Below are 27,246 nucleotides of genomic sequence, written 5' to 3'. Positions count from 1 at the left end.
ATTGAACACATGTTTACTAAGCCCTTGCTATATGCCAGGCATTGGGCCAGGTGCTGAGAGTACGTTGCATTGATCAAACATGTACAAAGTCCCTGTCTTCGTTGTACTTAACACTCTAGATGCCATAGGCTACAAGACAATAGACATAATAAATAAGGAAATGACATCGTAAGTTAGAAGGTGAAAAATACTAAATAAAATAAAACAGAGCCATGGTGGGAAGGAATGGCAGTTCTTTCTTGACACTTTCCAAAATGATCAAAGGAAAAATACCAGCTTCTTTCTTGGAAAGTCTGTACATCTGAACGCGATGAAACAAAACATTTCTGGGTCTGTGATGCTTGTGGGATTCTAGCAAGAAATTACAGAGATCTGAGAGATGGGGAGGTAGAAGCAAAAACTAGGACGGATAACTTTTTACAAAACAGGTGCTTAATGCGGAGTTCTGGAGGAAGCAGCATCCACAAGTCTGGCCGCACTACCAACCAGTGGCTCTCAAGGTTCAAGTTGGCTAAAGGACGGTTGGTGGGGGCAGACAACTTGGCAGAACTCCAACGGCTTTGAGATCTTTCTATTTCCAATCTCTTTCAAGAATACAGCACACTGTTCTTTGTCGTTGCTAACGATGAACGGTGGAAAGGAGCACTGGCGAAGGGGTAGCCTGCGCTTCCGATCAAGTCTTCCTCTTCGACCTGTTCACCGCGCACATGGGTATTGATTGGGTAGCGCTAGGCTTTGCTCTGCCCAGACAGTGGGCAGAAGAAGCTAATGCTGAATTACCAGGAAGTTTTTCTGTCCTTTGATTTAACTTCCAATTTTAATGCCAGAAAAACAACCCAAACTACATGGCCAGTTTTATTCTTTGCATAATTAGGTTCTCCAAGTAAGAAGTAAAAATAATGGAGTTGTCATCTTCAACAAGAAAGTCATCGATTTAGGAAGTCCAGGTTGTAGGGCCAGGAAAAAGGGGTGTCCACCGTGGGACATTTATAAATTGATCACAATGACAGCAGCTCTTTCTAGAGGTAATAATGTCATTAGATTGTTGTAACTGTCCAGTCTCGGGTTAGCATCTGGAAATTGTTGAGATGATATGTTTCTCTGTTTCTTGCTGCTAAGGTTTCAAGGGTGCCTCTTTGTGGCGTCTGTCACCAATGTGTTTTGCAATCCTCCTCCTTTCAAATCAGGAAATATACATAAAGTGCAAATAAGAGTCACTCCTGGGTCTCCTGGGTCTCATCTCAGCAGCCGGATCCCCAAACCTATCCGCTAGACCGCTGGCCAGTGAGGACGCTGGCAGGCATTTCTAGAGTTAGCTAATGAGTTCATCCGGCAAAGGGTGTCCGAAGGTCAGCTCAGTCCTGGCAAGGAAACGCGAAGTACCACAAACAAGACAGGGATGCGAATGAGGAGGCAGTGGGGGGATTTACATACTCTTTGGCTCTGCATTCTTAACGTTTCAGGAACCGTTACTAAACGGACGAGGCCAGCGGACTTCACAGTCATGGTCAGTCTTCAGGTTTCCCTGGGTCGGTGGCAAGAGAGAAAAGAAGAAAAGAGAGCGATTAGAAAGTCAATTTGATGGATTATGTCACCAAGTCTCTCTCTCTCTCTCTCTCTCTCCCTCTATCCTTACACACACAGAGAGACATATACACCCCCTCTCTTACACACACACACAGACACACACACTTAAGCACACACTCCTCTCACACAGACACACACACACACACACACACGTAAGCACACACTCCCATTTTATAAGCAAATTGAGATTCCTGACAGAACTTTGAAAAAGTGTCTTCCTTGGCATTTGATAAGTATCTCTACACCTATGAGTGAGGTAAAGTTACACCCATGTCTCTATGAAAACATACTTCTATTTGTCTGTCAGTGCAGAAGGCTGCACCCAGGACATTCCGTGTGTTTGACAGGCCCTCTACCTCTGAGCTGCATCTCCAGGTCTTACTGTAAGACGTCTTAGGCATGCAGTCACTAGCAAGGAGGATACAGGTGCAGCATTTATAAACCAACCTGGAAGAATTACTACTCTTGTACACGTTTTGGGGAGGCAGTCCATAGGGGAGTCAGAGATATGGTCTTAGTAGAGGAATCAGGCTGACCTCACGCTCACGCTCCGCCTGTCTCAGCCTCTAAAGTGCTGTTCGGCAATGCTTAGCTTAGTGCCACCAAGTTTGAGAAGTGTGGTTTATAAATACGGATGGAGGTGACAGGAATGATGTCACAGCAGTTTGGCAAGAGCACACTTTCATATATATTTATATTTTAGACTGAGTCAAATCCCGTATCAATGTAAATTAGCTGTTGGAGCTAGGATCCATTATATTTTCTGCATAAATATCAAATTCATGGACAAAATTTGATACTGTGAGGGGAAATGACCTCCACATTTCCTTCTGTTTTTTTTTTTTTTAAAGAGCATGAAGGCCAATGTTTTAGATATCATTATATATGAAGCTGAAGCTACAACTGAGATTAAACAGCCTATTGCAAAATAGAAAAAAAAAAGTCAGGAAATGATCAGATACATACTAGTTAAATTTCTGAATTTCTTTTTGGCTTCTGCCCTTTCTTCAGCATCAAAGTACCAGACAGTCATAGCGTACCTGTGAAAGACAAGCCCATGTTACTAGAAAACACCAAAGTCTTCAAACGTACTCTGCAAAGCTCACATTAAAACCATTTGTAAAACCACCTCTTATCAGAAGTCCGCACCTATTTCAAGTTCAAATCATTTCCTCTGGGTTCAATTCTACATAAATGTCATATAGCACATGGGTTCCGGGCACATGCCAGGCGCTGGGAATTCAATGATGCCGTCACTATTTCCCCCTTTTTAGGCTCTCAGTCTCCAGTGGGAGATTCTACAGGAAAGATGCCATTGGGGAAGTGCAGTTTGCACAGGAAGGACTGGAGGAGAGAGGCTCAAGACCTGGGAAGGGACCAGAGCAGGGGAGCTAACATCTGAGTGGAGCTTTCCCAAGTCACGGATTCTTTCCAACACCAGGCCTGCTCTCTTCAGTTTTAGACCTTGGTAAAACGGTACAGTTCAGCACTGACGCCTTCACGCTTCCCACCGTCCCTGGCTTCGTCCTATCCACAGGACACACTGTGATTGGAGCTATCTCACGCTTGAACTTTTAAAACTTTGACTTTTATATTTATTCTTAGTCATAAAATTTCCATTAAGATTTCCAGCAAAAATCCCAAGGGCTTCTAATCACTTTTGCTGGTATTTTTCCTCTGAAGTTGGTCACAATGGGACTGGGAAATAAAAGAACCCTGCCACAAAACAGGGTCCAATTGTTGAGCCCCACAAAACAAGCCACAAGTGGATTTCAGCGGAAAGAACTAGTGGCCTGTTTGTGCAGAGCACGTTACAGTGTGACTAAACCTGTATCTCTGGGCTCGGCTTGGAGAGGTCTAGAGGGCTAGGCCTATGGCACAGCTAAGCTTGTTAAGGTTTAGCCCTGTGCTTCTACAAGGTTTATAGCACCGCCCTCCTACAAGGTTCTCTCCCCTACCTCGCTGCTACTCCCAGTATAAGCCCCACTCGGCAGGGCCCAAAGCGCTTGGTGGGAGATAAGGGAGAACTGGAAGTAGAAGCAAACATAAGTATTTTTTATCAGAGCTTTCTAGATTAAGATTAGATAATTCTAAGATGTTCAGTGACTCTAAAAACCTGTACATCAATGTGCCAAGGAGGAGGAAAGGAAGGAAGGAAAGAAGAGAGGGAAGGAGGGAGGGAGGGAGGGAGGGAGGGAGGGAGGGAGGGAGGGAGGGAGGGAAGGAAGGAAGGAAGGAAGGAAGGAAGGAAGGAAGGAAGGAAGGAAAGATTTAAAACATTCAGTTGTAGGTCTAGGGCTGTCGCTCAGTTCGCAGAGTGCTTGCACAGTGCGCACAATGCCCTAGCTCCACAAAAACCATGTGCAATGGCACATGCCTATAATCTCAGCACTCAGGAGGCAGAGGCAGGAGGATCAGAAACTCAAGGTCATTTTCTGCTACAGAGTGAGTTCCACGTCATCCCGACGTGAGACCCTGTCTCAAAAATTGATGAATGGGTGAACGATGGCGCAAGCAAGACTTAAAAATGCCAATTGTTATGACACAGATAATGTAGTCCGGGCAAACTTTAAGGTTAGCTCGGGCAAACAGAAAGAGGGAAAAGGAAATGAATTCAGAACGAATTATTCTTTCCTTTCCCAAGGTTCTTTCTTTGCTTAAACTGACGAACCAAGTTCGCGCGAAGAAGCAGAACTTTGATGACCATGGCTTAGTTCAACATTAGGCTTTGTTGCTGTTGTTTGGCCCTCGATGTTCCCGAGCCTAGGTCTCCCTTCGCTAGCGTTGTCTTGAACTCTCAATTCTCCTGCTTACACTCTGACTGCTGGTATTACAAGAGTGTGCCCAAGCAACTTTTTTTTTCCTTAAGCGGACGGAGGAAGGGACAGAAAGAAAGGGAAAGGTTTCTAAGGAACGGAGACCAGTATGCACAACTCACAGAAAACAAGTTAATAGTTATTTTTAAGTGGCTGTGTTTGTAGATTACTGAATCCTAAAGAGCCCTTCAATTTCTATCACTCCAAACAGACTTACCTATCAGTTTTGGGGTGTGACCAGTACTTCCTAGTATGGGACATAAGTTCTAAGAGTTCTCAGAAAACCCCGACTCTTACCTGGTTGCATAGGAGGGCTGGACTTCATGTGGGTTCCTGCGGTCCGACCAGAAGAACAGGAGTCTATCAAAAATGGGCTCCACATCTGCTACGAACGATTTCCCTTCTGGAAATATCCGCAGAACTCCTCCATGTAACTGAAGGCCAAGAAGAGGAATGGTTATTTCCTGCTCTACAGGAAGCGTACCAGCGATTGCGTTTGCACTATCAAAGAGAAACACCTCGTCTACCTCACTTTAAGTGGGTTCTGCCCCCAAATATTTACTCCCCTCATACTTTACAGTTAAACTTATCTCAGACCTAGCTACATCAGCTCCTCTCTCACTTCAGACCAGCATCTCACACAGCCATGACGGCCACAGCACAAAACAGCGGACAGTCAGAGGGCCTCACACAAAACTGTCCATGTCAGGATGCTTCAACCCCAAAAAGCAAGCAAACAAATCCTAAACAATTTCATAGCGCCGTCAGACACTGAGTCTAAGTGCTCATCGCAGACAGCTGCCCCTGCACTAACAGAAGTCCTCTGACTTCTTCAAATGCCATCTGACCTCCTTGGCTGGACCGCTGCCTAGCTCTCACACCACACTGTCTACACGTTTTTGGATACCTGACACTCTCTTCACCTGCTTTTTCTTTGTCACACGAACAACCGACTGCCCTCCTGGAACAGGCATCGGAGTAGAAATCAGACTTAACACATCAATGTTTCTACACCACACCCCTCCAACACTGGCAGAAGATCAAATATTCATTGATTTCGTACTTCCTTGTTTATTATTGTTGGAGCAATAATTCTGCACACCATAGCATCCCCAAAGATACTTTTAAGCCCTAAAGGAACTCTTCCAGTCTTACTACCGAATACGAGAGAGTCATCGTTACAGCCGTTACCACAGCCGAGCCTGCACTAATGGACATATGCACAGAATTCCAGTCTAAACAAGCTTCTAAGTTCTCTGGCTTCCCAGACTCCCAAATCGTTCTTAACTTTCAGAGAGTATACAAGGAACAGGCCACGCTACACCAACTTCACATCTCAATTCATTCCCTTTCTACCACCTCCCATTCAAAAATAAGCCACACAACCTCTGCCATTCACAAGCTATGACAAATGGCTCCCTTTGGGACACATCATCCCGAGAAAGAGGACAACATGGGAAATCTGTGTCAGGGACAGTCTGGTACCCCACTCTTTTGTTTCTGTGGAGCTTTCTCAGTGTTGCTGCTGGGAGGTGTATATTATATGCTGAGCTGAGAACCACATGAGCTCTGCACCCCAGTGTTAAATTACCTCCCTCATTAACCCTTGACCTTCACAATCACCCTCCCCCTCCCCCACCAAATTAACTTTATAGCCACTGTCCTTAATCTCATCAGCTTTGGTACTAATTCCACAAGTAGGGGAAAGGTAAGAAATAAAACAGTGGCGACAAACTATTAGCAACTCTAACCTGACTGTTTTTATCTAACTGGAAGTGGCATGCTCCTCTCAGGACACCCCTATCTGCACCTTCTACGGCATATAAACCCACGCCAACCCTTCCCATTATTCCACAGTACCTTGGCATCCCAGTTCTTATTCAGGTAGTAAATACAGGTGATACAGCGGCCATCGCCATTGGGGTTGTCCACATGGCGGACATAACCTGTTCCGTTTCCTGGATAGCAAGCCACCATTGCCTGTGGAGACATTGCAAGGATACTGTTTTTTTAAAAAAAAAAAAGTTTAAATAGCCTCATCGTACAGCAGACGTTTGGATTACCGTCAGAACATAAAATTAGCACGAGGCAACCTTTGGTAGGAAAGCTTATCAGGCAGGCCGTGCCTTAGGACTAGGTGCAGGGCAAGCGTGCTTTAGAACATCGAGAACCTTCTAGAGACATGCGTCTACGTCATCAACAAGATGCTTGCCTTCCTCTAGCAGTTTTTGTCACTGTGGTGTCATGTGCAGAGCTGAAGTTAGTCTGTTGGCCTGAGCATCTCCCTGAAAGTGGGATTTGGAGGTGACTGTGGTAAGGATTTGACAAATGATGGCACCACCAGACAGACGGTGGTTTGAGGAAAGGTGATTGGGAGCAGACAGAACGGCCTGGCTGGAGAGGAAGAGACAAATGAAGTCACCTAGAGCACACAGGGAATTACTATGTGTTCAGGCAGCTGTCAGGTGTGTAAGGGCCAACAATGAAAGTCATTTAGGCATTATTACTTGCTGATTTCCCCACCATCCCAGTCTCTCCCTGCTGAGCAGACCTTAAAAAAAAGAAAGGAAGGAAAGAAAAGAAAGAGAGAAAGAGAAAAAAGAAAAGAAAAAAAGAAAAAAGGGAAAGAAAAGAAAACTGCCTTCAGCCGGTGCTATCGCGTCATATTCCACAACAGCTCTGCTCCCAGGAGAGGTCAGCGGTCTGGATGCCTGCCATCTACTTCATCTGCAATCGACTGTGTAAGCCTGGGCTCCTTCCTGGGCTGAGGAGCACAGGTTACATGGTTTATACGGATTGTCCATTTGGCAGGATGAAGGATCACCCTGGAGATCTCTGAGCAAGTCTGGGATGGAGTTTGTAGATTAGTTAACTCTAGTGGGGAGACTGTCCTAAGTACCAGGCTAACTAAAGAGGAGCTGAGCTTCAGCATCCCCCTGTCTCTGCTTCCTGCCTGGGGCTGCAATGTGACCAGCTACTTCCTGCCACAATGGACTATGCCCTGGGACTTGAGACAAAGTAAATCCTCCCTTCCTTGAGTGGCTTTTGTCGGGCGTTTTCACAGCGATGAGATAAGTGATTAACACAGTCCTCCAGTGTCCAAGAAGAGCAAAGGCTCGATCTAAGTTCACCGTCCAGAAGAACAGCAGTGTCTTCTAGAGCATCAAGAAGCACTAACCCTCTTTAGAACAACAGCTTGAAATAAAATACAAGCAGGAAATAATGACAGTTCCCATGAATACATCCTCCACTAATTGTTACGGGTACGGAGCATACAAAGAGAATGTGCTGGCACAATCCCTTAAGGACTTACCATTAGGACACCCCTTTTAACCGTGAGCATCCATGTGTTTAAGGGAAGGAAGATCATTTTTCTGGCCAGAGTGAAATTCACCCTCTCTCTGGTTCCAGAAACGATGTGAATCACGTTTGAAACAATGGAAGGAAACCACGGAGAGCTCAAAGGTCCCGCCGCAACCTTGCTAACCAATTGTGGTTTCTGGCTGAGTGCCAGAGGAGACAGGAGACGGGTTTTGGCTCGGGCTCATTCCCAACTGTCTGCTGGTCCTTGCCAGGATCTCAAATCATGAAGCTAAGGATGCGCTGAGAGGCAAACCTCAGTGACGGATCATCAAGTCTGTGCCAATTTGTGCACAGGGCAGTAACGGGCTCTGGAAACCAATGGGTTTATCAGATCTGTTATCTAAGCCTCATCAAGTCTGTAGAAGGATCCAGAGTGCCAAACGGAGGGAAACGCTCCAACCCTTTATTGTTTTATGGGAACAGAGCTGGAGTCGTTTAATGATTATCAACACTGCCATTCACCAGGAAGGCATCTTATTTATTATAGGTTTTTTTATTGGCAAAAACTTCCTGGCCTGACCAATACTTGAAATCCACAGCAGCTTTATAGTAAGCACATCAGTCTCCCTTCAGTGGCAGTCACCTTGTTCTAGTCCTGGGTTTGCAGATAAATCAACACGCCCTCTGATTCCGCACACTGTCTCATGCATCCTTGTTCCCTGCACTGACCCCCCCCTGCACAAACCCCCATCCCCAGAGGCCTTTCCACAGCTCTGTTGCAACAGGAAATGAGAGGAACGAACCAGGTGTTCCAAGCTGGCTCCGCACCAGAGATATGTGCTTCAGACACCTCCATGGTCACGTTCAAGCAAGAAGAAGAGAACAAACACAGAAAAACTACAGCAGAATCCAAGTGTAAAATCTGCTTTACAAACGCCGATAGCAGAAAGGAAAATCATGCTTGTGTGAGGGCCGCGGGAGAACTTTAAAAACAAACAAGGAACAACCAAGTTGAGAGGTCAAGGCCCCAACTGGCTGCTGGAAAGCTTGAACCGCAGCCCGACTGTAGACACGGTCCAGCGTTCTAACCTTCTAACCGGCACCAACCGCCTCACTGTCCGACCCTGCAGCAATCGTGACCATTTTTAGATCACTTGCAGATTACAGAAAACTTAGCATTTCCCAAGACAGATTACTGCAGACTGCACTGTGTGTGTGTGTGTGTGTGTGTGTGTGTGTGTGTCCAGCCAAGCAGTCAAGCCACACCCAGCATGCATGACTGCGGAGGTTTGATGCCCAGCCCCTCGAAAAGAAAACAAAAGAAGTCATAGCGTGTAGTTTGTGAAAATGTGGTTTATTGTTCAGGGCTTTGGAGTCAGATTCCTTAGTATATCTTGAGCTTTACAAAATCCAAAATGGTGTTTTATAAAAAAAAAAAAAAAAAATTTAAATTGATCATTTCATGTTTAAAATTTATCATTGGTGTACACATATTGTTTCCAATTAGTTAAGAAGCCTGACATGGTATCTCACACCTGTTACCCCGTTCCTAGGGAGGCTGAAGCAGGAGGATCCCACATTTTAGATCAGTTTGGACAGCCTTAAAAGCAAAATGCCAAGCCAAGAGGGGCAGACCTTTAAAGACATTGACTGAACAGGCTTTAAAGTCTCAGCTACTAGCAAATTTGACCTCTTGGTTGCTACACAGAAATATTCAAAAACTTTTGAAAAATTTGTTTTTTTAATTCTTCTCTCTGGGGGATTTGATGTTATTGTTTAGTTACGTGTACATGGGGGTGACGGGGGCAGCACTTGCAGAGAACAGGAGGCACTGGGTGCCGCTGGAGCTGGAGTTTCCAGCTGTGAGCAGCTGGACCTGACTGCTAGGAATCAAAGGCAGGTCCGCCGCAAGAGCTGCACACCTAGAGCTGCACACCTGTAAGCCCTACCCTGGGACTTGTTCAATTAAGAGTGGTTTTGTTAAGGAGACCCTGTCTGAAAGAAGGAGAGGGAGGAGAAGAGGAGGGCAGGGCAGCAATGTGGGGAGAGAGAAGGAACAGAATTCTGGGAAGGCAGCACAGCCTAGAAATAGGGTCACCAGTACCTCAGCTAACTCATCTGTAAAAATGGGTTTAAGTGGACTGAAGTAGATAATCCGAGTCAAAGGCATCGCAGAAGATCTGGGATTGCTTCCATTTGTATCGAGTACAACAATGGAGGCCCTTTCCCCCTTTCCCTCTCTACCCTAAGGCACGGCAACACGGAGAACTCGATGTGTCGAGAGTCAGGAGAAAATACAGGAGAGCACACATCTTCATTAGCCTGGGACAAAACCCAGTGGGAGAAAGTCACAGCTGGGTTTTCTGGCTTGAAGCAGTCTCGTCAGTATTCAGGTGGCAAGAACCTAGGTACCATGTGGCAGCAGTGTTTGTGGGGTCTGTGGGTAGAGCAATGGAAGTCAATACTTGGGGAGAATGCTTTGGAGTGGTTTATGCTCAGCACAGATTTGAACTCACACAATGAATGTGAACAGTGAACAGCCAGTTACCTTTGGAACACTTCATGTCCTGCGCTGGTAAAGGTACCCTGCTTGGGCAGGACCCATAGGTGACACACGGAGGTGGGGAAGGGTGACAGTGACTGCACGGGGCCCTACAAGGTCTACCAACAGCTCTGAGCTGGAATCGCTCCCATTTAAAAAAGGAAAATTAAAATCTCTAGATATCCAAATGCTTTATGCATCTGAACACAAAGACCAGAGTGAAGGCGAGGGGAAAACAAACCAACAAACTAGAAGAGACGGAGTCTTTTGCAAGTTTCGTTCTTAAACGTATTTTTTTAAAGCTAAAGACAGCTGAAGCCAGCATGTCAAATTACGTTCTCTATTTGGCTCTGACAATGAGTAGAACTCCAAATATCCATGGCAAATTAAATGCAGAGGCATAAAAAAGCTGACTGGAACTGCGGCTTTAGCCCCCAGTCCCCTTCCTCCTCCAGCAAGGGTTTGTGTGCTTCAAGGAGACCAAGATTAAGTTCCTACAACATACATGGCTCAAGACTGCTTCACAGACCAATGGGATGACACCGTGGGAAAAGGCGCCTGCCACCAAGCCAGGCTACCCGAGCTCTATCCTGAGGACACACGTGGAGAATGGAGAGATGGAACTCTCAAAAGTGGTCCTCTGACCTCCACAAGGCTCACCATGGCATGGATGTGCCCACGAGAGAGAGAGAGAGAGAGAGAGAGAGAGAGAGAGAGAGAGAGAGAGAGAGAGAGAGAGAGAGAGAGAGAGAGAGAGGCGCAAAGGCTTCTTCATAAGATGCCAACAGTCATGCAAAACCTTTTCTAAGTTCAAGAAAATGTCACCAACATAAAGTCCACAAGAGCTGCCAACTGAACCAGCATGAAACTGAGCAAAAAAACAAGTTCTGGGTGCGATGGAGAAACAGGACTGAAAAAGTTTTAGATTTATTAATTTTTTAATTTTTAATTTTTTTAGTATTTTTAGCTTTGGAGGGTGGGGTTTTAAACTTTTTTATTTATTATGAGTGTGTGTGTTTGGGGGGCAGGCATGTGTCCACACATGCCTGTACCCACACACCCAGGCCAGATGACAACCTGTGGGAATTGTTTCTCTCCTTCCACTATGTGGGTTCCCAAGGACTGAGCCCAGATGGCCAGGTTGGCGGCAGCAAGCTCCTTTTCCAGGTGAGCCATCTCACTGAATTTTTACAAATTTATTCTAACCACCTAGCAGGGTAAAGAAAGGAGCTGTAGGTAACTCAAGCACTTAGAAAACAAAGGTAGGCAAAGGCTCCCGCTGTCCTGAGTTGTCTTAGCATCTTGCTTGTTATCTGTATCAGTGGTTAAGACCAAGTCCTTCTATTTCCGGTGTCTGGGTGCCTCTGGTTAGAGACCAATGTAACAAAACGGAAGAAGGGGAGAAAAGGAAGTGTGGTTTTGGTGGGCAGTAGCATGGTTCCAGCTCCCCCACTTTCCTTCCCAAAGTTTCAAGATGACAGAGCCCAAAGCATGCTAGGTTTCTAATCCTTTTAACCAACCCCAAATCCCTCCTCTTGCCCACTGGTCTAGCTTCACGTGGTAAGCGACACCTGCCTTCCTCACAGGCTCCACGTTCACACCAACGCTGATGCCATTCCCTGAACCCACACACCCAGGGGTACTGTGCTACACATTAACCTCGCCGCCAGGGCAGCGTGATGGTGTGCATGCCCTTCCACCTGAATTGCACAACCAAGAAGGAACTTGAGCACTTCTGCAAATGGGATTTATAAACGGCGGCGGAGTTACTTTGGCGAAGTGGGTTTGCCTGCCCTTCCTGTTCTGGATCGGGCAGAGAACCAACTCGCCATCTTCACATCCCAGCCTCTCCTGGGTGAACTTGGCCCCAGCTTCCAGGTCATACGAATAAACACAAGGGACTATGCAGAAGATAACCTTCTATTTAGTTGTTCTGAGATACTGATGATAGTCCCAGGTACCAGGTCCCTGAGTCTTCTGAGATCTTTATGTTAAGGAATGGGCTCCCATCCCACGCCCAGAGAGGAAGCATTCAGACGAACACATACACATCCACCACACAATACACATACGCCCACAAGTCTGCACAAAAGCACAGACGACCACAGGACTGTAAAACCCGAACAGTATTCGGTCAAGATTCCATTCCAGGGGGGTCCCCAAGATACGCACAAAGTTTTGAGCGAGTCGCTCTCCCCCACAAGAAGTCAGAAGGCCAGGACTTTTAAGAGACCATTGTCATTCCTTTCTCGGTTGTAGCTAATTCCTTGGCTTGAAGGGGATTCATCTAAGTCCTGCAATTAGGCGCAGTAAACAGGCCTGGCAACATCCATATATCGAAGCAGGCTGCTTGGGTTTGGGAAAGCAGCCCTTCCCGTGGAGGCCTGGCTCCAGGCCAGCTGAGGGATGAGTGAGTGACAGGGCTACGTGCGCTCCGTGAGGGTGGCAGCCAGCCCACACCCAAGCACACCGCCAGGCAGCCAGAGGAGGGAACAGACTCTGGGGAGCCCTGGCTCCTCCCCCATTGCGCCCCAGCCACCAGAGAAAGGCTTTCGGCCGGGGCTTCCTCCTTGGCAATTACAAAATCAGCCAGTCTAGCAGGCTGGAGGACAGTGGGACAGGACAGGCCGTTAACCATTTCCTTCCCAAGGTTTGCCCAGATGTTAGCAGTTGCCACTTCCAGGTGGCACTCCTATAGAACCTGTTTCACCGCCTGACTCCTGGGAAGGTGTGCAGAAGCTGTGTCTCAGTCACGCTGCTCACACGCTTGCGGAGGGAGTCATTAACCCTGGTTATCCTATGTACCTAGAGGCTACCACGTATCCCTGGAGAACAAATACATTAGTCATCCTGCAGGCAATGCGCGGGTGGGGGAAGGGGAGCGGGACTCGCAGCGTTTAACTTCCTTAACATGAGAAAACAGACTTATCAGAAAAATCAAACGTAGCGCCCCAGAGACCACACACAATAAGGGAACCTGTGACGGCTGACTGCCCAGAAAATTGTGTGTGGGTCTCTTTATGCCTTTGTCTTATATTAATTCCAACATATGTGAAGGGATTCATGGCAATTTAAATGCAACCTGTAAGAAAAGACTTTATTAATAGATAACACAGAAAAGCATGATCAAAAATGTCCTGAAAAAAAAAAAAACCACACCTTGAAGCAACATTTACTAGACAGAAGAGACCTCCATTTACACTTCAGTGCTTAGGAAAATGCATTTGCTAAGTGAAAGAAACCACACTCCACTCCAAAAGGCATGGGAGTCAGGAAACTCAGGGCTCACACTCAGTTACTGCACAGCCACTCAGACTGAGCTCTCACGGTGTCCCTGCCAGCAATGGGTTCTAAGTGCTACAGCATTCTCGTGTGAATCAGGAGGGCACTCCTTCTCACAGAAGAAGAAATGGGGGCACACAGGAGTTTAGTGATTTGTGTTTCAACTGGGTCAGTCTGGCTGAAGACAGTGAAGCTGAAATCCAAAGCTGAAATCCAAAGCCGAACAAGAAAGCTCTCGAAGGTGAAAGACTAACCAGCGCGTCCCCAGGCTTTTGGAGGGAACTAAAGTCTTCAGTTCTATATAAAGTACAACCGTCCCTCAGGATCTCAGTACCCCAAAGTCCTCCATATAAAATGGTGGGCTATTCACGCATGGACTACCCAAACCTTCCCATACACCTGCTAGATCGTAAATGCTATGCAAACAGCCCACAAACTATGGCTTAGGAAGTGGCAAAAAGATCTAGATATGTTAAGTGCAGGACCAATCTCTCCCTAATATGTCCTATCCAGCTGATTGAATCTAAAGATACAGAGGAGCCAACTGTATTCATTTCACCCTTTTCCATAGAGATAGATGATAGATCGATCGATCGATAGATAGATAGATAGATAGATAGATAGATAGATAGATAGATAGATAGATAGACAGATAGATAGATTGATAGAGATAGTCAGATAGTCACAAGAGGCCACAACCAAACGATAAAAAAAATTTTTTTACAAAAGATACCAAGGAATGAGTGTGCTTGAAGTTGTCTGTGAACTACAAGCTGAGGACAGAGTTCAAGGCAAAGGAAATTTCCTTAAATCTTGCAGCAAAACAACACTGGTCAAGCTGTTGTCCTGGCTTGTGCCATGCTTACAGCAGATCCATCAGGTCACTGCTGCCCTCAGCCTCTTCCACGCCAGTCCCACACATCCCCCTCTCCCCCGCCTCCATTCCAAATGCCCCAGCGCCCATGCTAGCCCAGAGCCAGTCCACAGCCTGTGTCCTTCCACGTTCTTTCTAGCACCTTCCTTTCTCAGGTCATGTCAGTACAAGCTATGGGTCCCAGACTGGCTTCAGAGTCAGATGATAAATGGTCAATCCAGAAAAAAAATTAAATTTAAAGGAAATACAAAAGTTCATTTTCCCCTGGTAAGAAAACAAGAAACACCCAGTAAAAGAATCCTAGGGAAGAGATCAATTTTCCCTACTCAGGCTCAAAGCTAGTTCGGGAGACAGTTGAACTCTGCCACTAGTACATTAATTAGAATTCACAAGATGCAGGACGTCCACAGTCACGTTAATTAGAATTCACCCGATGCAGACTGCTGGCTTAAAGGAGGGCAGGCATCCAGAAGATCTTCCACTGGGGTAGAAGTGGCGGGGGCGGGGGGAGGGGGGCTTCTCAGAGAGATGGACAGCCAGAGGATCTGTGGCAGGGCGGGGGTGGGGAGCAGAAAGGAGGAAAGATATCTCCACAGTTTTGAGGAGCGAGGGAAGTAGAGATAAGTGTGCCTAGCTCCGCATCAAGCAGTTAATTCAATTGTCCGGAAGCTCCTCGGAGTCAACCCTGGGCCCCATCTGACAAGAGTAGGGAATGGTAGGGTATGATCCCACACACTTGTACTTAACAGAAACATGAGGTGCAGAGCCACAAGTTCAAGGCCAACTTGGGCATCATAGCAAGATCTGTCTTAAAATAACAAAACCCAAAACAAACATGAGAACTAAGAGTCAGAGGCACTTCAGGGAGGTGCTGGATACAAGACGCAAGGTAGGTGAGCCTGCATTCCAAAGCATGGTCGTCTTCCCACCACACAACACCGCTTCCAAAATACAAGGAAAAATGTTTTTCTGAAATAGGTGCTAGTGTTTCTAGAGGATTCCAGGAATGGAACTGCCTTCCTTCAGTTCCAAGATAAGCAATGGAGAAGCTATGGAGGGCCAAGCCTGTAATCTTAGCCCTTTGGAAGTGGAGAGGATCCGGAGTTCAATGGCAGCCTCCCTAGCTAACAGTGAGTTCAAGGCAGCCTAGGCAACTGGACTGTCTCCAAACAAACAAAACAAAACAAAAATAAAAAAAAAAAACAATTAAAGAAGGATTCTCAGTTCTTCGGAATTACCAAACACAGTCTCCAACCCCCAAATGGAAAAATCGAGGACATCCTTACCTAAGCAGGAAGAAGCAAAATGGCAGCCACACCCTGATTTCTACTGAATCATACCTTCGATCCCAGGCAAGGGGCAGAGAGTCCCAAACTTTGGCTTTCTCCCGCTGTCTATAGCTAGAGGACCAGGGACTCCGAAGTGGTGTCCAAAGTTGGAATACATGGATGTTCAACTGCTTACAAGTCACAATTTTCAGACTTTCAATCATCAACGTGACCATGAATCTTTCTTTCCGCTCGCTCTCCTCACCTGTGCTCACTAAGATTGGCTTCCCCCTGACTCACTAGAAAAGGAAGAGGTCAGCAGCTCCAAGCTTCATCCCCACTATAGTTCTGGAAAATGGAGTTAATTGGCCCAAATAATAAAAAAGCTATAGGCGTGTGAGGCATGGTTGTTCTCCCCAAAATCTCGCAAGTAAATTAAAAATGCTTGGTCCCTATCGGCTTTAGCAACAAACTGATCCACGTGTGTTTCATCAACTGAACTCTGACTTTCTTGCTAACAGAGGGACCAGGAAATTACCAACACCATACCTCATGAACCTCCCATGGTAGCTCTCAGACTTCTGCATGTCAGGGAGCCACCCAGAGAGGGAGGCATTTCGGATTCAGGAGGTTTACAGAAACCCAAGAATGTGTGCTTAGAGCCAAGGGTGCTACCACCCCTGAATCCCTGAGAGCCATGACTATTCTGTGCCAGAACCGCGAGTGTGTAAAGCCTCGTTCTAAGTGTGCAAAGGTGAAACACAGCCAGCAGCGCACTAGTTAATTTAGGGACACTGGGTAGAGAGCAGGAAGTGAGAGGACTCCCAGGGTGCTTCTGCAAGGGTTTGCTCTGTCGGGCCCACAGCAGGCAGGAAACACCCAGTTGTCTCTTTCCAGCAGAGGCTCTGCCTCTGAGGACGACTGTCCTGCCAGGCTGGGGTCTGCCTCTAGGAACAAGTGGATTGGCCTCAGAAATCAACTATTTTTCTTTTCGGTGGGAAATCTAGTCTCCACTTTCATCTAACTCCTTATACTCTTGGAAGGAGATGTAATATCGTGCCCATCCTACAGATGCAGAGAATGGGCTCAGAGAATAGACTGCTCAGAGCCCAATGAGATGAAATAAAGTGTAAGGGTTCCATTCTCGTGTCTAATAACAGATAACACTCAAGTTTAATTTAAAATGTACAAATTAATACCCAACTCACTCATAAAGGAGTGGGAGATGTTCTGAGAGACTGCCTTGCCAGGGGCCAAGCTAGGACCAGAACTTGAGGAATCTAAGTTTCAGGTCTGGGCGACTCGCATCTCTGAGGAAGATCTGTGGAGAAGCTGCCAGGTTCTAGGTGTGGCACAGAATTCCCCAACGAGAGAAAATAACTTATAAAGCTAAGGTTCTCCTTTGGAATGGCCCCGCATAGCTTGTCCAATGAGAGACTGTGATACAAACCCCTTTTACTCCTAACAAATATATGTGCTTCTCCTCCTCCTCCTCCTCCTCCTCTTCCTTCTTTTTTAAGCACTCTGACATTCATTGAGTTCAGAATTCCTTTCAAAGATGAAATGAAGCCAACCACCTAGAATCTTAAGAAAATATATATACAAAGTGCAGTGGCCTCTGAATTCAGGAACTTCTAAATTGAAGGGAGGCAGAACAAGCAACCAAAGAAACACCCTGGGGCAATCTAGACTGTGCCACCCGTTGACTTCCCGGGGACAGAGAGCCGGCTTCCTACGTCAGGCACTACATGGCATGGGAGGTGAAGAGTAGGCTAGGTGGCCATGCCTGGCAAATCCCTTTCTAGCATGTCAGGGTGTAGGAAGAAGGCAGTGGGGGGAGATGAAGTGTGAAAGGGTCAGATGAGGTCAGACAGAAAGACCTCTCTGGCTCAGCAAGAAGTCCAAAGGGTTGTGACAGTGGACAATGGGGAGGGAATAGCACCGGCGACTCCCACACTTTTACAAATGGAGACACGATTAGTGGGGGCCTGCACAACCAGATTCTAGCCAAAGCAGGGAAAGGGGGTTACGAAGAAGGTGAGAACCCAAGGCAGCTGATTTCCTTCCTTAAAGATGTCTACTAAAGAAAGAAAATTCTAGTTGAAAAGGAAGTCACAAAATTTGAGGATCCACAGTGAAGCTGAGAAGCAAAGCAAGTACAATAGACCCAGTTTTGATCCCTGATCTTGTGCGTGCCTCCTGCCTGCGTGGTTGAAAGGAATGTAATGGTCCGTTCGGGCCACTCAAAGTATTCCATAAAACAGCGTGAATATGAAAGGTACACTTTTGTTTGTGTGTTTTTTAAAAAAAACTCATCTAACTGCCGAGAGGGGAAGGGCTGGTTTCGCACGCAGTCACTGATGATGAAGATGTATAGAAGGCAGAGGAGCTGAAAGGAGGTACTTGGGTGCCATCTTTGTTGTTTACTAGTGAATACCAGGGCCGAGCTTAGGGCGATATGCAAACTACACCTCCAAACAGCATCCTGAAACCCTTCAAGTTCTCCACTAAAATCGGTCCTGGATTGTAGTAACACTTGGAGCTGAGTGTCCCATTGTCTTCCAACCGGCATAAAATCAAGACTACTGTCACGTCCTTTAATTATACACATCTGGGGCTATTTTTGTTTCAGTGAGAATGATGCACTGCTTTAATTAGTTTTCTTGTTGGGGCGACCAAATACCCGACAAGAAGCAACTTAAGGTTCTTAAGTTAAGGTTAAGCAACTTAAGCAAGGAAGTGTTTATGTTGGATTAAAACCTGAGGGGATGCAGTCCAGCCTGGCCAGGGAAGGAAGGCCTGAGTGTGAGGCTGCTGCTCCCCTGCCTGCAGCCAGGAAGCTGGGAGCACACAGCAGATGAGGCTGGGCTACCAGCTCCCAAGAGCCTCCTCCAGTGACCCACAGTGACCCACTACCTCCAGCCAGGCTCCCCTTTGCAAGGGCTCTACAGCTTTGCAAAGCCGTGCCGCTCGGGGCCAAGTGCTCACACCTGCACATACGGAGGGGGGCGGTCCGCCAAGCTACAGCACGCATCTACTCTAAAACTCGGGTAACATTACCAATGTGCCTTCTAAAGAACCAAAAACTGGCTTGACTTAAAACAGGATGCCTCAACACCGTTCTGAGCACAGGGAACCTTGGGCAAGGGGCCAAATAAGTCCCTCTTTAAAACCTGAGGCTACATTTTACAGGGTAGCATGGGGGGGTCGGGTAAGGCTGGGGTCGGGGGTAAAAAAGGGGCACAGAAGGGACTCCCAGCTCACCAAAACTAGAAGCAGAAACTCATCCACACGTCGGTATCACAAGAGGAGGCAAAAAGAAGCAAACGCGGCACTGGCTTCGAACAGAAATAACTGAGAGAAAGGGGGTACGAATCCTATGTATAATTAACTGAGCTCAGTGATCTTACTTGGCAAGCACCCATGGAGCCGCGAATCCAAGCCCAAATCAATGGTTCCTGGCCATCTGCCAAAGATGAATTCTTTAGTCTGGCATCATAAAATGATCTGTCTGTTGTATTTGCAATTCCAGCGCTTCTGGATTCAGCCACCCACTGGGCAGGCACCCCTGGCAGATGCCCAACAGAACACATCAGAGCTATCATTACCGTCAGAACATGTGTATTTGACAAACACCAGAGAGAAGTGACACATATCTCACAGACCAGCATTAGTCAACGGCCACAAAGTCCTGCTACAAGGGAATCATCCAGTCTGTGGCTAAAATAACTAAAACAGAAAACCAAAAAGACCCAGCCTTGTCCACAGTACTAACTTGTCGATTACTCTTTGGTCTTCAATGGGCCCGAGTCAAATGTCATTTGTTTACCCAGCACCAGAGAATTCAGCCAATAGCAGCACTGCCGAGCTGACCAAGCCTTCCGAGCCTTGCCCTAGAGGACACATCCTACCCAGGGGCTTCAAGATGCTCGCCAGACAGCTCTGCTCAGGGCAGAGTCTTCAGGCCTCATGGCAGTGTCTCCCATATATGGTGTGCTCACAGGATACCTTTCCAGGATGCAAAGCTACCTTTGTTATTATGAAAAACTAGTTTTCCTAACCAGTGTCGGGAACTGGAAGAGAATGTGCAGATTTCGCTTAAGCCGCCAGAAAGAGGAACCGCTCCTGACATCCAAAAGCCAGTTACAGAGATAAGCAACATAGTTCTGCCTTACGGGAGATTATCGTTTTCAATCTGAAGCATATTTAAAAAATCTCAAATAAAATACTGAATTCATGTGGTAGAATTCACCAGCTAGTCCTGAGCCACATGACCCAGCACCAATCAGCTAAGGCCTCTCTGTGAGGCACCTGTTCCCCTAAGCCCCTTGTCAAGGAGCTGCGCAAGGTGTCCTCCCTCGCCTAGAAGAAAACTTTCTTGCTCAATCAGAGGCCAGACACACACATACACACACACACACACACACACACACACACACACACACACATACGCACGCACACACAGACATCCACTAGGGGCTAGACAGATGGCACAGCTGTTAAGAGCATACTGCTCATACAGAGGACCCGAGATCAGTTCCATCACCCACATAAGACAGCTTACAACTACCTGTGACTCCAGCTCCAGGAGATAATGGCACCCCTGACCTACAGGCACCAGCACACACACCCACACAGATATATACACACACACGTAATTAAAAATAATAAAAATACTTTTGAGACATCTCACTGGATAGCACTGGCTATTCTGAAACTCACTCTGTAGACCGGACTGGCCTTAAATTCACAGAGATCCACCCACCTCTGCTTCGGATAACAGTCCAAAGAAAACGAGACTAAAGAATGCAAGGGTGGGCTTTCCAATCAGAAAACCAGACTAAAGATGGTCGGGGGTGACATCAGTTACACTTGTGCTGACTGCTACATCCGCGCTCACCTTAGTCCTTGGGCTTTCTAAGTACTCCACTCCTTCTCCCGCCTACCCATTTGCACTAAGGTCTGCCACAGAGCAACCAGACACCAGCTACCCTCTGGAGAAAATACTAACCCAATACCCACTGGTTTCTAGCTCGGTCATGAGCAGGAGAGACTCCTGAGTAGCCACGCAGCGTGCTTCTTTGTAGACCGTGAATGCTCCCTCACTGATAACAGGCTTCCCTCTCACCGAGGCTGTGCTGTAGACATGATCTCCTCAAACAGTCAAAGACGGTAACTGTAGAGACGCTACAGGCAAACCTCTGCTCTCTAAAAATCACGCCTGCTGTGGGCTCTGGAAATCACATTTGTGATACATGCTTTGATAGGCTTCCATCACCCCAACCAGGGCTCACAGGGCCCCAAAGTTAGCTAAGGTGAAGACAAGCAGGCTTTCTCCAGGGCAATGGAAACTTGAATTCTGGGCTGGTGTTCAAGCCTCCATCCACCTTGGCCTAAAGGCTGAAGCGGCCATTGTAAGGCATAACCTTACGCCATGTGTGTACAACAGCAGCAAACGCCGGAGAGAGGGGAAGAAATACAGAGCACAAGCAGAGGAGCAAAAGGAAAGGCCTTAAAACTCAGCGAGCAAGCACAGCTGGATATGAGGGTCCATGTTCATGGCCCCAGTCCTCTGAGACTCCTGATTGCATTTCCTGTGCTTGTGTGCTGAGAGATATCTGATCGGCACAGTACCTCATCCCGTGTCTGCTTAGAGTCACTTCCAGCTAGGATGAGTTCCACCAAGTAACGGGTGGGCGTTCTGGACGCTACCAGAAGGTTGGGCCAAACAGCTGCTCCACAACAGGGAGCAAGCCCACCACGGCGTACCGAACTTTCTCTGATTCATCAACTTCCTGCTGCTTCATCCGCCCTCTGCACTGTCTCCAGGGAAGGGCTGGCCTGTCTGCACACAGTACAAACCCTGTCAACACCACGGTCCACAGATGCTCTGGTCAGGGTCCTAATAACCGCCCTAAGCAATACTTCCCTAAACACAGCACTGGAAAATCTAACCCAGAACTTCATCCCTTCAAAGGCATTTGACTGATCCACTTCATTCAACGTGTGTGTGTGTGTGTGTGTGTGTGTGTGTGTGTGTGTGTGTGTGTTATAGCCTGAGACATAGTTAACTATGAACTAGACTATTCTACAGTTCACCTGTATTTATGAGTGTAAACTGGCTCACACGGGTCCTGCACAGAAACCCACAGACACATATGCACATTTGGGGTGTTAAATTGAAAAGCCTAGTGGTTAAGAACACAGACTCAATCAGACAAATCTATACTAGAATCTCACACCTCACTGGGAGCCTTTAAACAAGGACAGAGACTGGAAATTCTAAGAATTTTACATGGATTATAAAGTCTTTTCTCCCAAAGTCTTTGTGTTATTATTATTTTACACTGGATAAGACCTAAGCGACTTCTCAAAAGCCACAGGCTTAGCAATGCCAAGCCTCACTCCCCAACTCTTTCTGAAATTGCCTCTTGCCCTCATTGGGAGAGGCCCTGGGTCTATTATTTAGGTGCTCAGTTCCTTTAGGACCGCTACGGAGAAGAGTAAGTAAAGCCAGCACATTAACACAGTTCTGAGAAAGGGGCCGGGCAGCACACCCGGCTCGGTAAAAGGTATTTATTATTGCTAGCATTCCCAACTCTGGTGCTTCAGGCAAAGGGACATTCGGTTCTATAAATTACACGTTCTCTGGAAAACAGCCATTTGCAAGCTCTAGGCAGCCAAAGAAAAGGGAGCAAATTATAAGCAGTATTTATCTTGGATATGGTCTAGATCTCCAGGAGGGAGCAACAGATAACCCATGCTAGCTGGAAGCAATGACCACACTTGAGGTTAGGGGGCGCCATGCCACACTCCTGGGCACAGCGGGGATCTGCTTTTCCCCAGGGGAACTCCAAACCCCACTTTGCTTCAACAAAGGAAAAGCAGACAAATTCTAACCAATAGCAACTTTTAGTTTTGACAGGGAAAGGTACCACCTAACAGTTCTCTCACAATTTCAATTATAGGTCCAGTAAATACTCTGGTTTATTCCCAATATCTTTGCAATTCCACTCACATTATTCAATGACCTTTACAAGTCCAGTTTAAAAAAAAAAAATGTAACGAGGATGTATGCACTCATAAGCACAATGCATAGAAATTTAAAGTGTACTTTAGAGCAAAAAAAAAAAATGTCTGCTAAAACTGCCTGGTGGACGTTCATATTAGCCGATCTATATTTGTATATGTTAGAAATTCCCTCAATCAAAAGTTATAAATAAGTTTAAGATCTGTACAAATTCTCTCTATGAAAAAAAAATTTCCCCTGAAACTATAAGCAGGAAACTAGGTCTGTCTATATCAGTACTGTGGGAAGCTGCACAGAATGAGGACTCGGAGGGAGGAAAGGCACGTAAGGAAGAAAACAGGCCAACTGAGAGGAAGCAGTGTGGCCCTATAGACAGGATGTTCTTACAATGTATCACCGCTGAACTCGGAGTAAGGGGCTGGAGGTTGCTGTCTTACAGAAGTAAATCCAAGTGCTACTGTTTAAAAAACAAACAAAAGAAAACAGCTACACTGATTGTTAAGCTTGGTTTTTGCTTGTTTGGTGTTTTGTTGTGTTTGGGTTTTGTTTTTTTTGTTTGTTTGTTTTGGTTTTTTTTTGTTCTAATTAGCCAGGGAATAGTCCAATGTAGAGGTGGACTTTCTACAGGGTATGAATGAAGCTTTGTGCCAGGAACAGTGGAGAGAGCAGGAATCTGGGTAAGGAAAGACGCCTCTTCAGGGGGTAAGACCCATTCCCTTTTCCATGCATAGTCACCTTCTGACACAGCTGACAAGAGACTTCGTCTGCCCAGGAGAGAACCTGGGATTGAAAAATCCACTGAGCCTGCCACCTTACCCTGGGTGACTAAGGCTTTTTGTTTTGTTTTGGTTTGGTTTGGTTTGGTTTTTCATTCCCTTTGAATTAAACTCTAGCTCGGGATCTCTGTCTTCCATTAAGTCAAAGCAATATAAATTTTAAACTCTATTCGTGACATGACTTATCAATTAATTTCAGTCTCCCTCAGAGGAGGGGAATTTATTCCTAAACCACTGAGGGAAAATTCTTTAACACCCAAGTTTATTAGAAACTTTACCAAACTTGATAAAGAGCCATTTGTCCTTTCAGGTTAAAGCTCCAAGTGTCTCCCGATACTGAGGCTAACCCCAGGGTTATCAGCAAGGTTTTAGGGCAGAAACAACACTGATCAAAATACAGATAACCTTCAAGTCTACCACCAAACTCACTCACGGAAGAAGAAAAAAACACACTCTACCGTGATGCTTCAACAGAGTCCTGCTAACTCCAAACTACTCCCAAATCAAACTAAAATGTAGACGCCAAAACTTTCTTCTAAGATTCACTTTGGGTCCAAGCGTCCATGAGGACACTTGTCAGGCAGTCAGGCAGGACACCTCCTCCTAGCTTGATGGCAGTTTTCAGCTCCCCATGCTACTCATCCATCTCAGCCCTTCGCCTCCAGACATTTCTAGTGGACCGCTTGCTTTTTAATAAGAATACTCTTTCCAGTTTGGGGAAACAAATAAGACTACAATAATTTATCCCAAGACCAAACTTCTAATGGGAAACCTCACGTTTATTATCAAAGAGTGGCACGGGAGGCTCATGGTCCCTTAGTTGCTAGTAGGCTCTACCTCGCTGGACTTGACAAGTTTCAATGATTCTGAGAGTCTCTTGACCAGACAGCAATGTCAGGACAAATCACCCTGAATTGCTCCTGGAAAGAGGGTTTGACTAGTGTTAAAGGAAAAAGAGGCCAAGGTAGCCAAGACCGACCCAAAGCAATGGGTGTGCACCGTCTCAGCCCCTCCACCTTCCATTGGCTTGCCTTCCAATCTCTACCTGGAAACACGTTTCCAACATAAATCACCACCACCCACGGCACCATATCCGGCTCTGTGAAGAAAAACAAGGTTTCTACCCAGAGCTAATTCACCACTCTCTCCAAGGATCTTATCAGGTTGTTTGAATGGACTTTGCCATGAGTATATAGGAAAAGAAAGGCGACGGCGTAGGGCTCGGCACCAGGTGAGACTTTTCAGTTGGGTCGATGGGTCTAAGAGAATCCTGGGCGCCAGGGGTCAAAGGCTGCACGCAGAAGTGGCGTCTTAACTGTTCCACATATCAAACTCTTCCTTCCCACCCTACCGGACTCTACAAGCCAACTCACACAAGGCAAAAAGTGCACTTGCCTCTAGTAGGGTTAAGAGTGTAGGGCAATGCCGGGTTGGCCTTAAAGCAGGCACTTCGGATCATGGACATGTGTGTTGCAGTGTTTGGAATATCTTTTCCCTCCACAAGCCAGTTGTCCTGCGGTCATCACCAAAACCAGAGCAATTCTTTCAGAGTCGGCAGAAGCTCATCATCACGACACACCTGAGCCCCTTTACGTGGACTTTTGCTTTAAGGAGGTGGGCCGGGAGGTGGAGGGGACGCGAGGGAGCAGATAAGGCAAGCTGACTTCTTGGTTATAAACCAAAGTTCGCTGCAACCCAGCGAAGGAGGCACAACACTTCGAAGGAAGGTTTCCCGTCCCCGGCAGCGGTAGCTGCGGCTGGGCGCCCGCACGCATCCTACCTTGGACCTCTCCTTGACATAGTATTTGCCCAGTCGGCTCCCGCAGTACAAGACCAGCCTGTCGATGAGGGACAGGAGGAAGTTGATGGCCTCGCAGCCCTCCTCATTGCCCCCGATCCACGTGATCTGGTCGCCCCGCAGGTGCCGTTTGGAGACGCCGGCGCGCGGCCCCGCCAGCTGGCCGTCACGCAAGGCCCCGTTGTAGTGCAGCTGCTTGACTCGCTCCAGCACGCAGTCGCCCACCACCTCGCCTAGGAAGTTGTCCAGGTAGCAGAAGCCGACCTCGTGCAGACAGGGCACGATGTACTCCAAGGCGATCTTCTCCAGATCCAGCCTCATGATGTGTCCCAGAGGCATCTCGCCTGCAGAGCCGACGCGGGGGACCCCCACGGTGCACGCGCCAAGGGCTTGGGCTTGACCTGCTCGAGCTTACAGCCGGGATGCGGAGAGCCGGGCCCGGGGCTCACCCACCTGAGGCGGCCACGGTCCCCGAGCCACTTTAGCTCCAGGGGCGGGGAAAGTTGCTCGCAACTCAGGGAAGAAGGGAGTCCCGCTCCAAGACCGGCGGGAGCAGTGTGCGACTCCGCCACCCAACGCCGGACTGGCCCAGTGAGAAGTCAGAGGGCCCCTTTTGGCGATGCAAAGGCACCACCGCGGCGGCCGCAGCCAAGGGAGGAACAAGAGGAGGCCCCGCCTTGACCTTAACGTCATGGTCCCGCCCCCAGCACGGCCCTCCTCCGAGCCCTTCCTCCTGAGCTGGTGCTGCGGAGCGTCGGGGAGAGTCCTTCACTAAACTGTGTGTGACCCAAGAAAGGACTGGAATTTTTTTTAAAAATGCTCTCTATTTGCATATTGTTTTGCATAAAATCTCCTAACAAATTTGAAAATCTGGGTCCCAGATCTGAGATGTACGTGAACTTAGCTGCACAGTTTACAGCCACTTTCTAGGAGTCACCTCTTTGGTGACTGTATTTCTTAACTGTTGACCTCGCGCTAGCTTGGTGTCTTTCTTTCCTCCCTTTCCCTCTTCTGTCTGACTTGGGTCTGGCAGTTCCAACCCCTGAGAGTGTAAGATGAGTGTGTAAGTTTCAGTTTTAACTGAAACTGATACATTAACAATTGACACCCCCTTGACACCCCCACATGCCAGGCTGGTATGCATAACTGAGGCTTTAGGGGAAGGAGGGGCATTGCCAAACCCTGCAAATGTTTGTATTTTGCCCTACGGGAGATGTTCATGCCCCACTTACTACCCAAGGTCCTTACTAAAAGGCTCTGAAAGTCTGCCTCAAACCACTCACATGCTCCCCAAGAGATACACTGTGTTCCAAGTCTCTGACTTTAGCCACAAGCAACTGGACTCGGGAGGGAGTACAAGACCCTACCTAAAAGACTTAAATATCTACCGATAAACTGGCGGCTGTATAGCTCTCTGATACCCTTTCCTTCCAAATACTAGAGATCAAAAGGGAAGGAGGGAGAGATGGAGGGGAGGGAGGGAGAGATGGAGGGGAGGGAGGGAGAGATGGAGGGAGGGAGGGAGGGAGGGAAGGGAAGGAGGGAAGTGTTGAAGCTAACATGAAAAGCCATTCCCATTTTCTGAATTTCACATCTTTGTACGTTTGGATTTTCACTTAAGTTGAATGGAAAACTGCCCCAGTCTTTCAGGCTTCCTTTATTTTGTCTAAAGTCCCTACAGCCTTTTCACTTCCAACCTCTTCCCAATAGCCCCTCTCCTCTCCTCTTCTGAGGGCAGAAGCGGGGTGCAGTTCATACCGAGAAAGAGCGGCAGAAGAAGAGAGTGTTGATGGGCTAGAAGAAGCCTGGGGCAGGTGAGGGCAAGCAGGCCCCTGGGGAGTGGCAGGTTTGATGAAACCTAGCTGGTTCTATGGAGAACGGGCCCTGGGAGTGCCTGGATGGCCTCTTGGATATGTCTGTCCCGGAGGAGGTGTTCTTCCTTAGCGTAAAGGTCCAAATTGGCCTGAGCT

General features: G+C 47.2%; 1 protein-coding gene across 1 annotated transcript; it reads right to left on the bottom strand.

Moving 5' to 3' along the window:
- Egln3 (egl-9 family hypoxia inducible factor 3) lies at nucleotides 1-25,880 on the bottom strand. The gene is made up of 5 exons (XM_038337278.2): nucleotides 25,259-25,880; nucleotides 6,264-6,383; nucleotides 4,701-4,837; nucleotides 2,554-2,627; nucleotides 1-1,525 (listed from the first exon to the last, which is right to left on the bottom strand). The coding sequence occupies exons 1-5, from the start codon at nucleotides 25,613-25,615 to the stop codon at nucleotides 1,509-1,511; spliced, it is 705 nt and encodes a 234-aa protein (XP_038193206.2). The 5' UTR covers nucleotides 25,616-25,880; the 3' UTR covers nucleotides 1-1,508.
- Nucleotides 25,881-27,246: the final 1,366 nt, after the last annotated feature.

Source organism: Arvicola amphibius, chromosome 7 (assembly GCF_903992535.2).
Source record: "Arvicola amphibius chromosome 7, mArvAmp1.2, whole genome shotgun sequence".
In the NCBI taxonomy this organism is placed as follows: Eukaryota; Metazoa; Chordata; class Mammalia; order Rodentia; family Cricetidae; genus Arvicola; species Arvicola amphibius.
Note: the sequence above shows the minus strand (reverse complement) of the source record. Positions and strands in the feature narration are given on the sequence as shown.

Excerpts from the sequence above, each read along its gene's own strand:
- Egln3 (XM_038337278.2), bottom strand. The coding sequence starts at position 25,615 with ATGCCTCTGGGACACATCATGAGGCTGGATCTGGAGAAGATCGCCTTG. Across the intron at positions 4,838-6,263 it reads ATAAGAACTGGGATGCCAAG|TTACATGGAGGAGTTCTGCG; the intron begins GTACTGTGGAAT and ends CTTGGCCTTCAG. Across the intron at positions 2,628-4,700 it reads CAGCCCTCCTATGCAACCAG|GTACGCTATGACTGTCTGGT; the intron begins GTAAGAGTCGGG and ends TGTCTTTCACAG.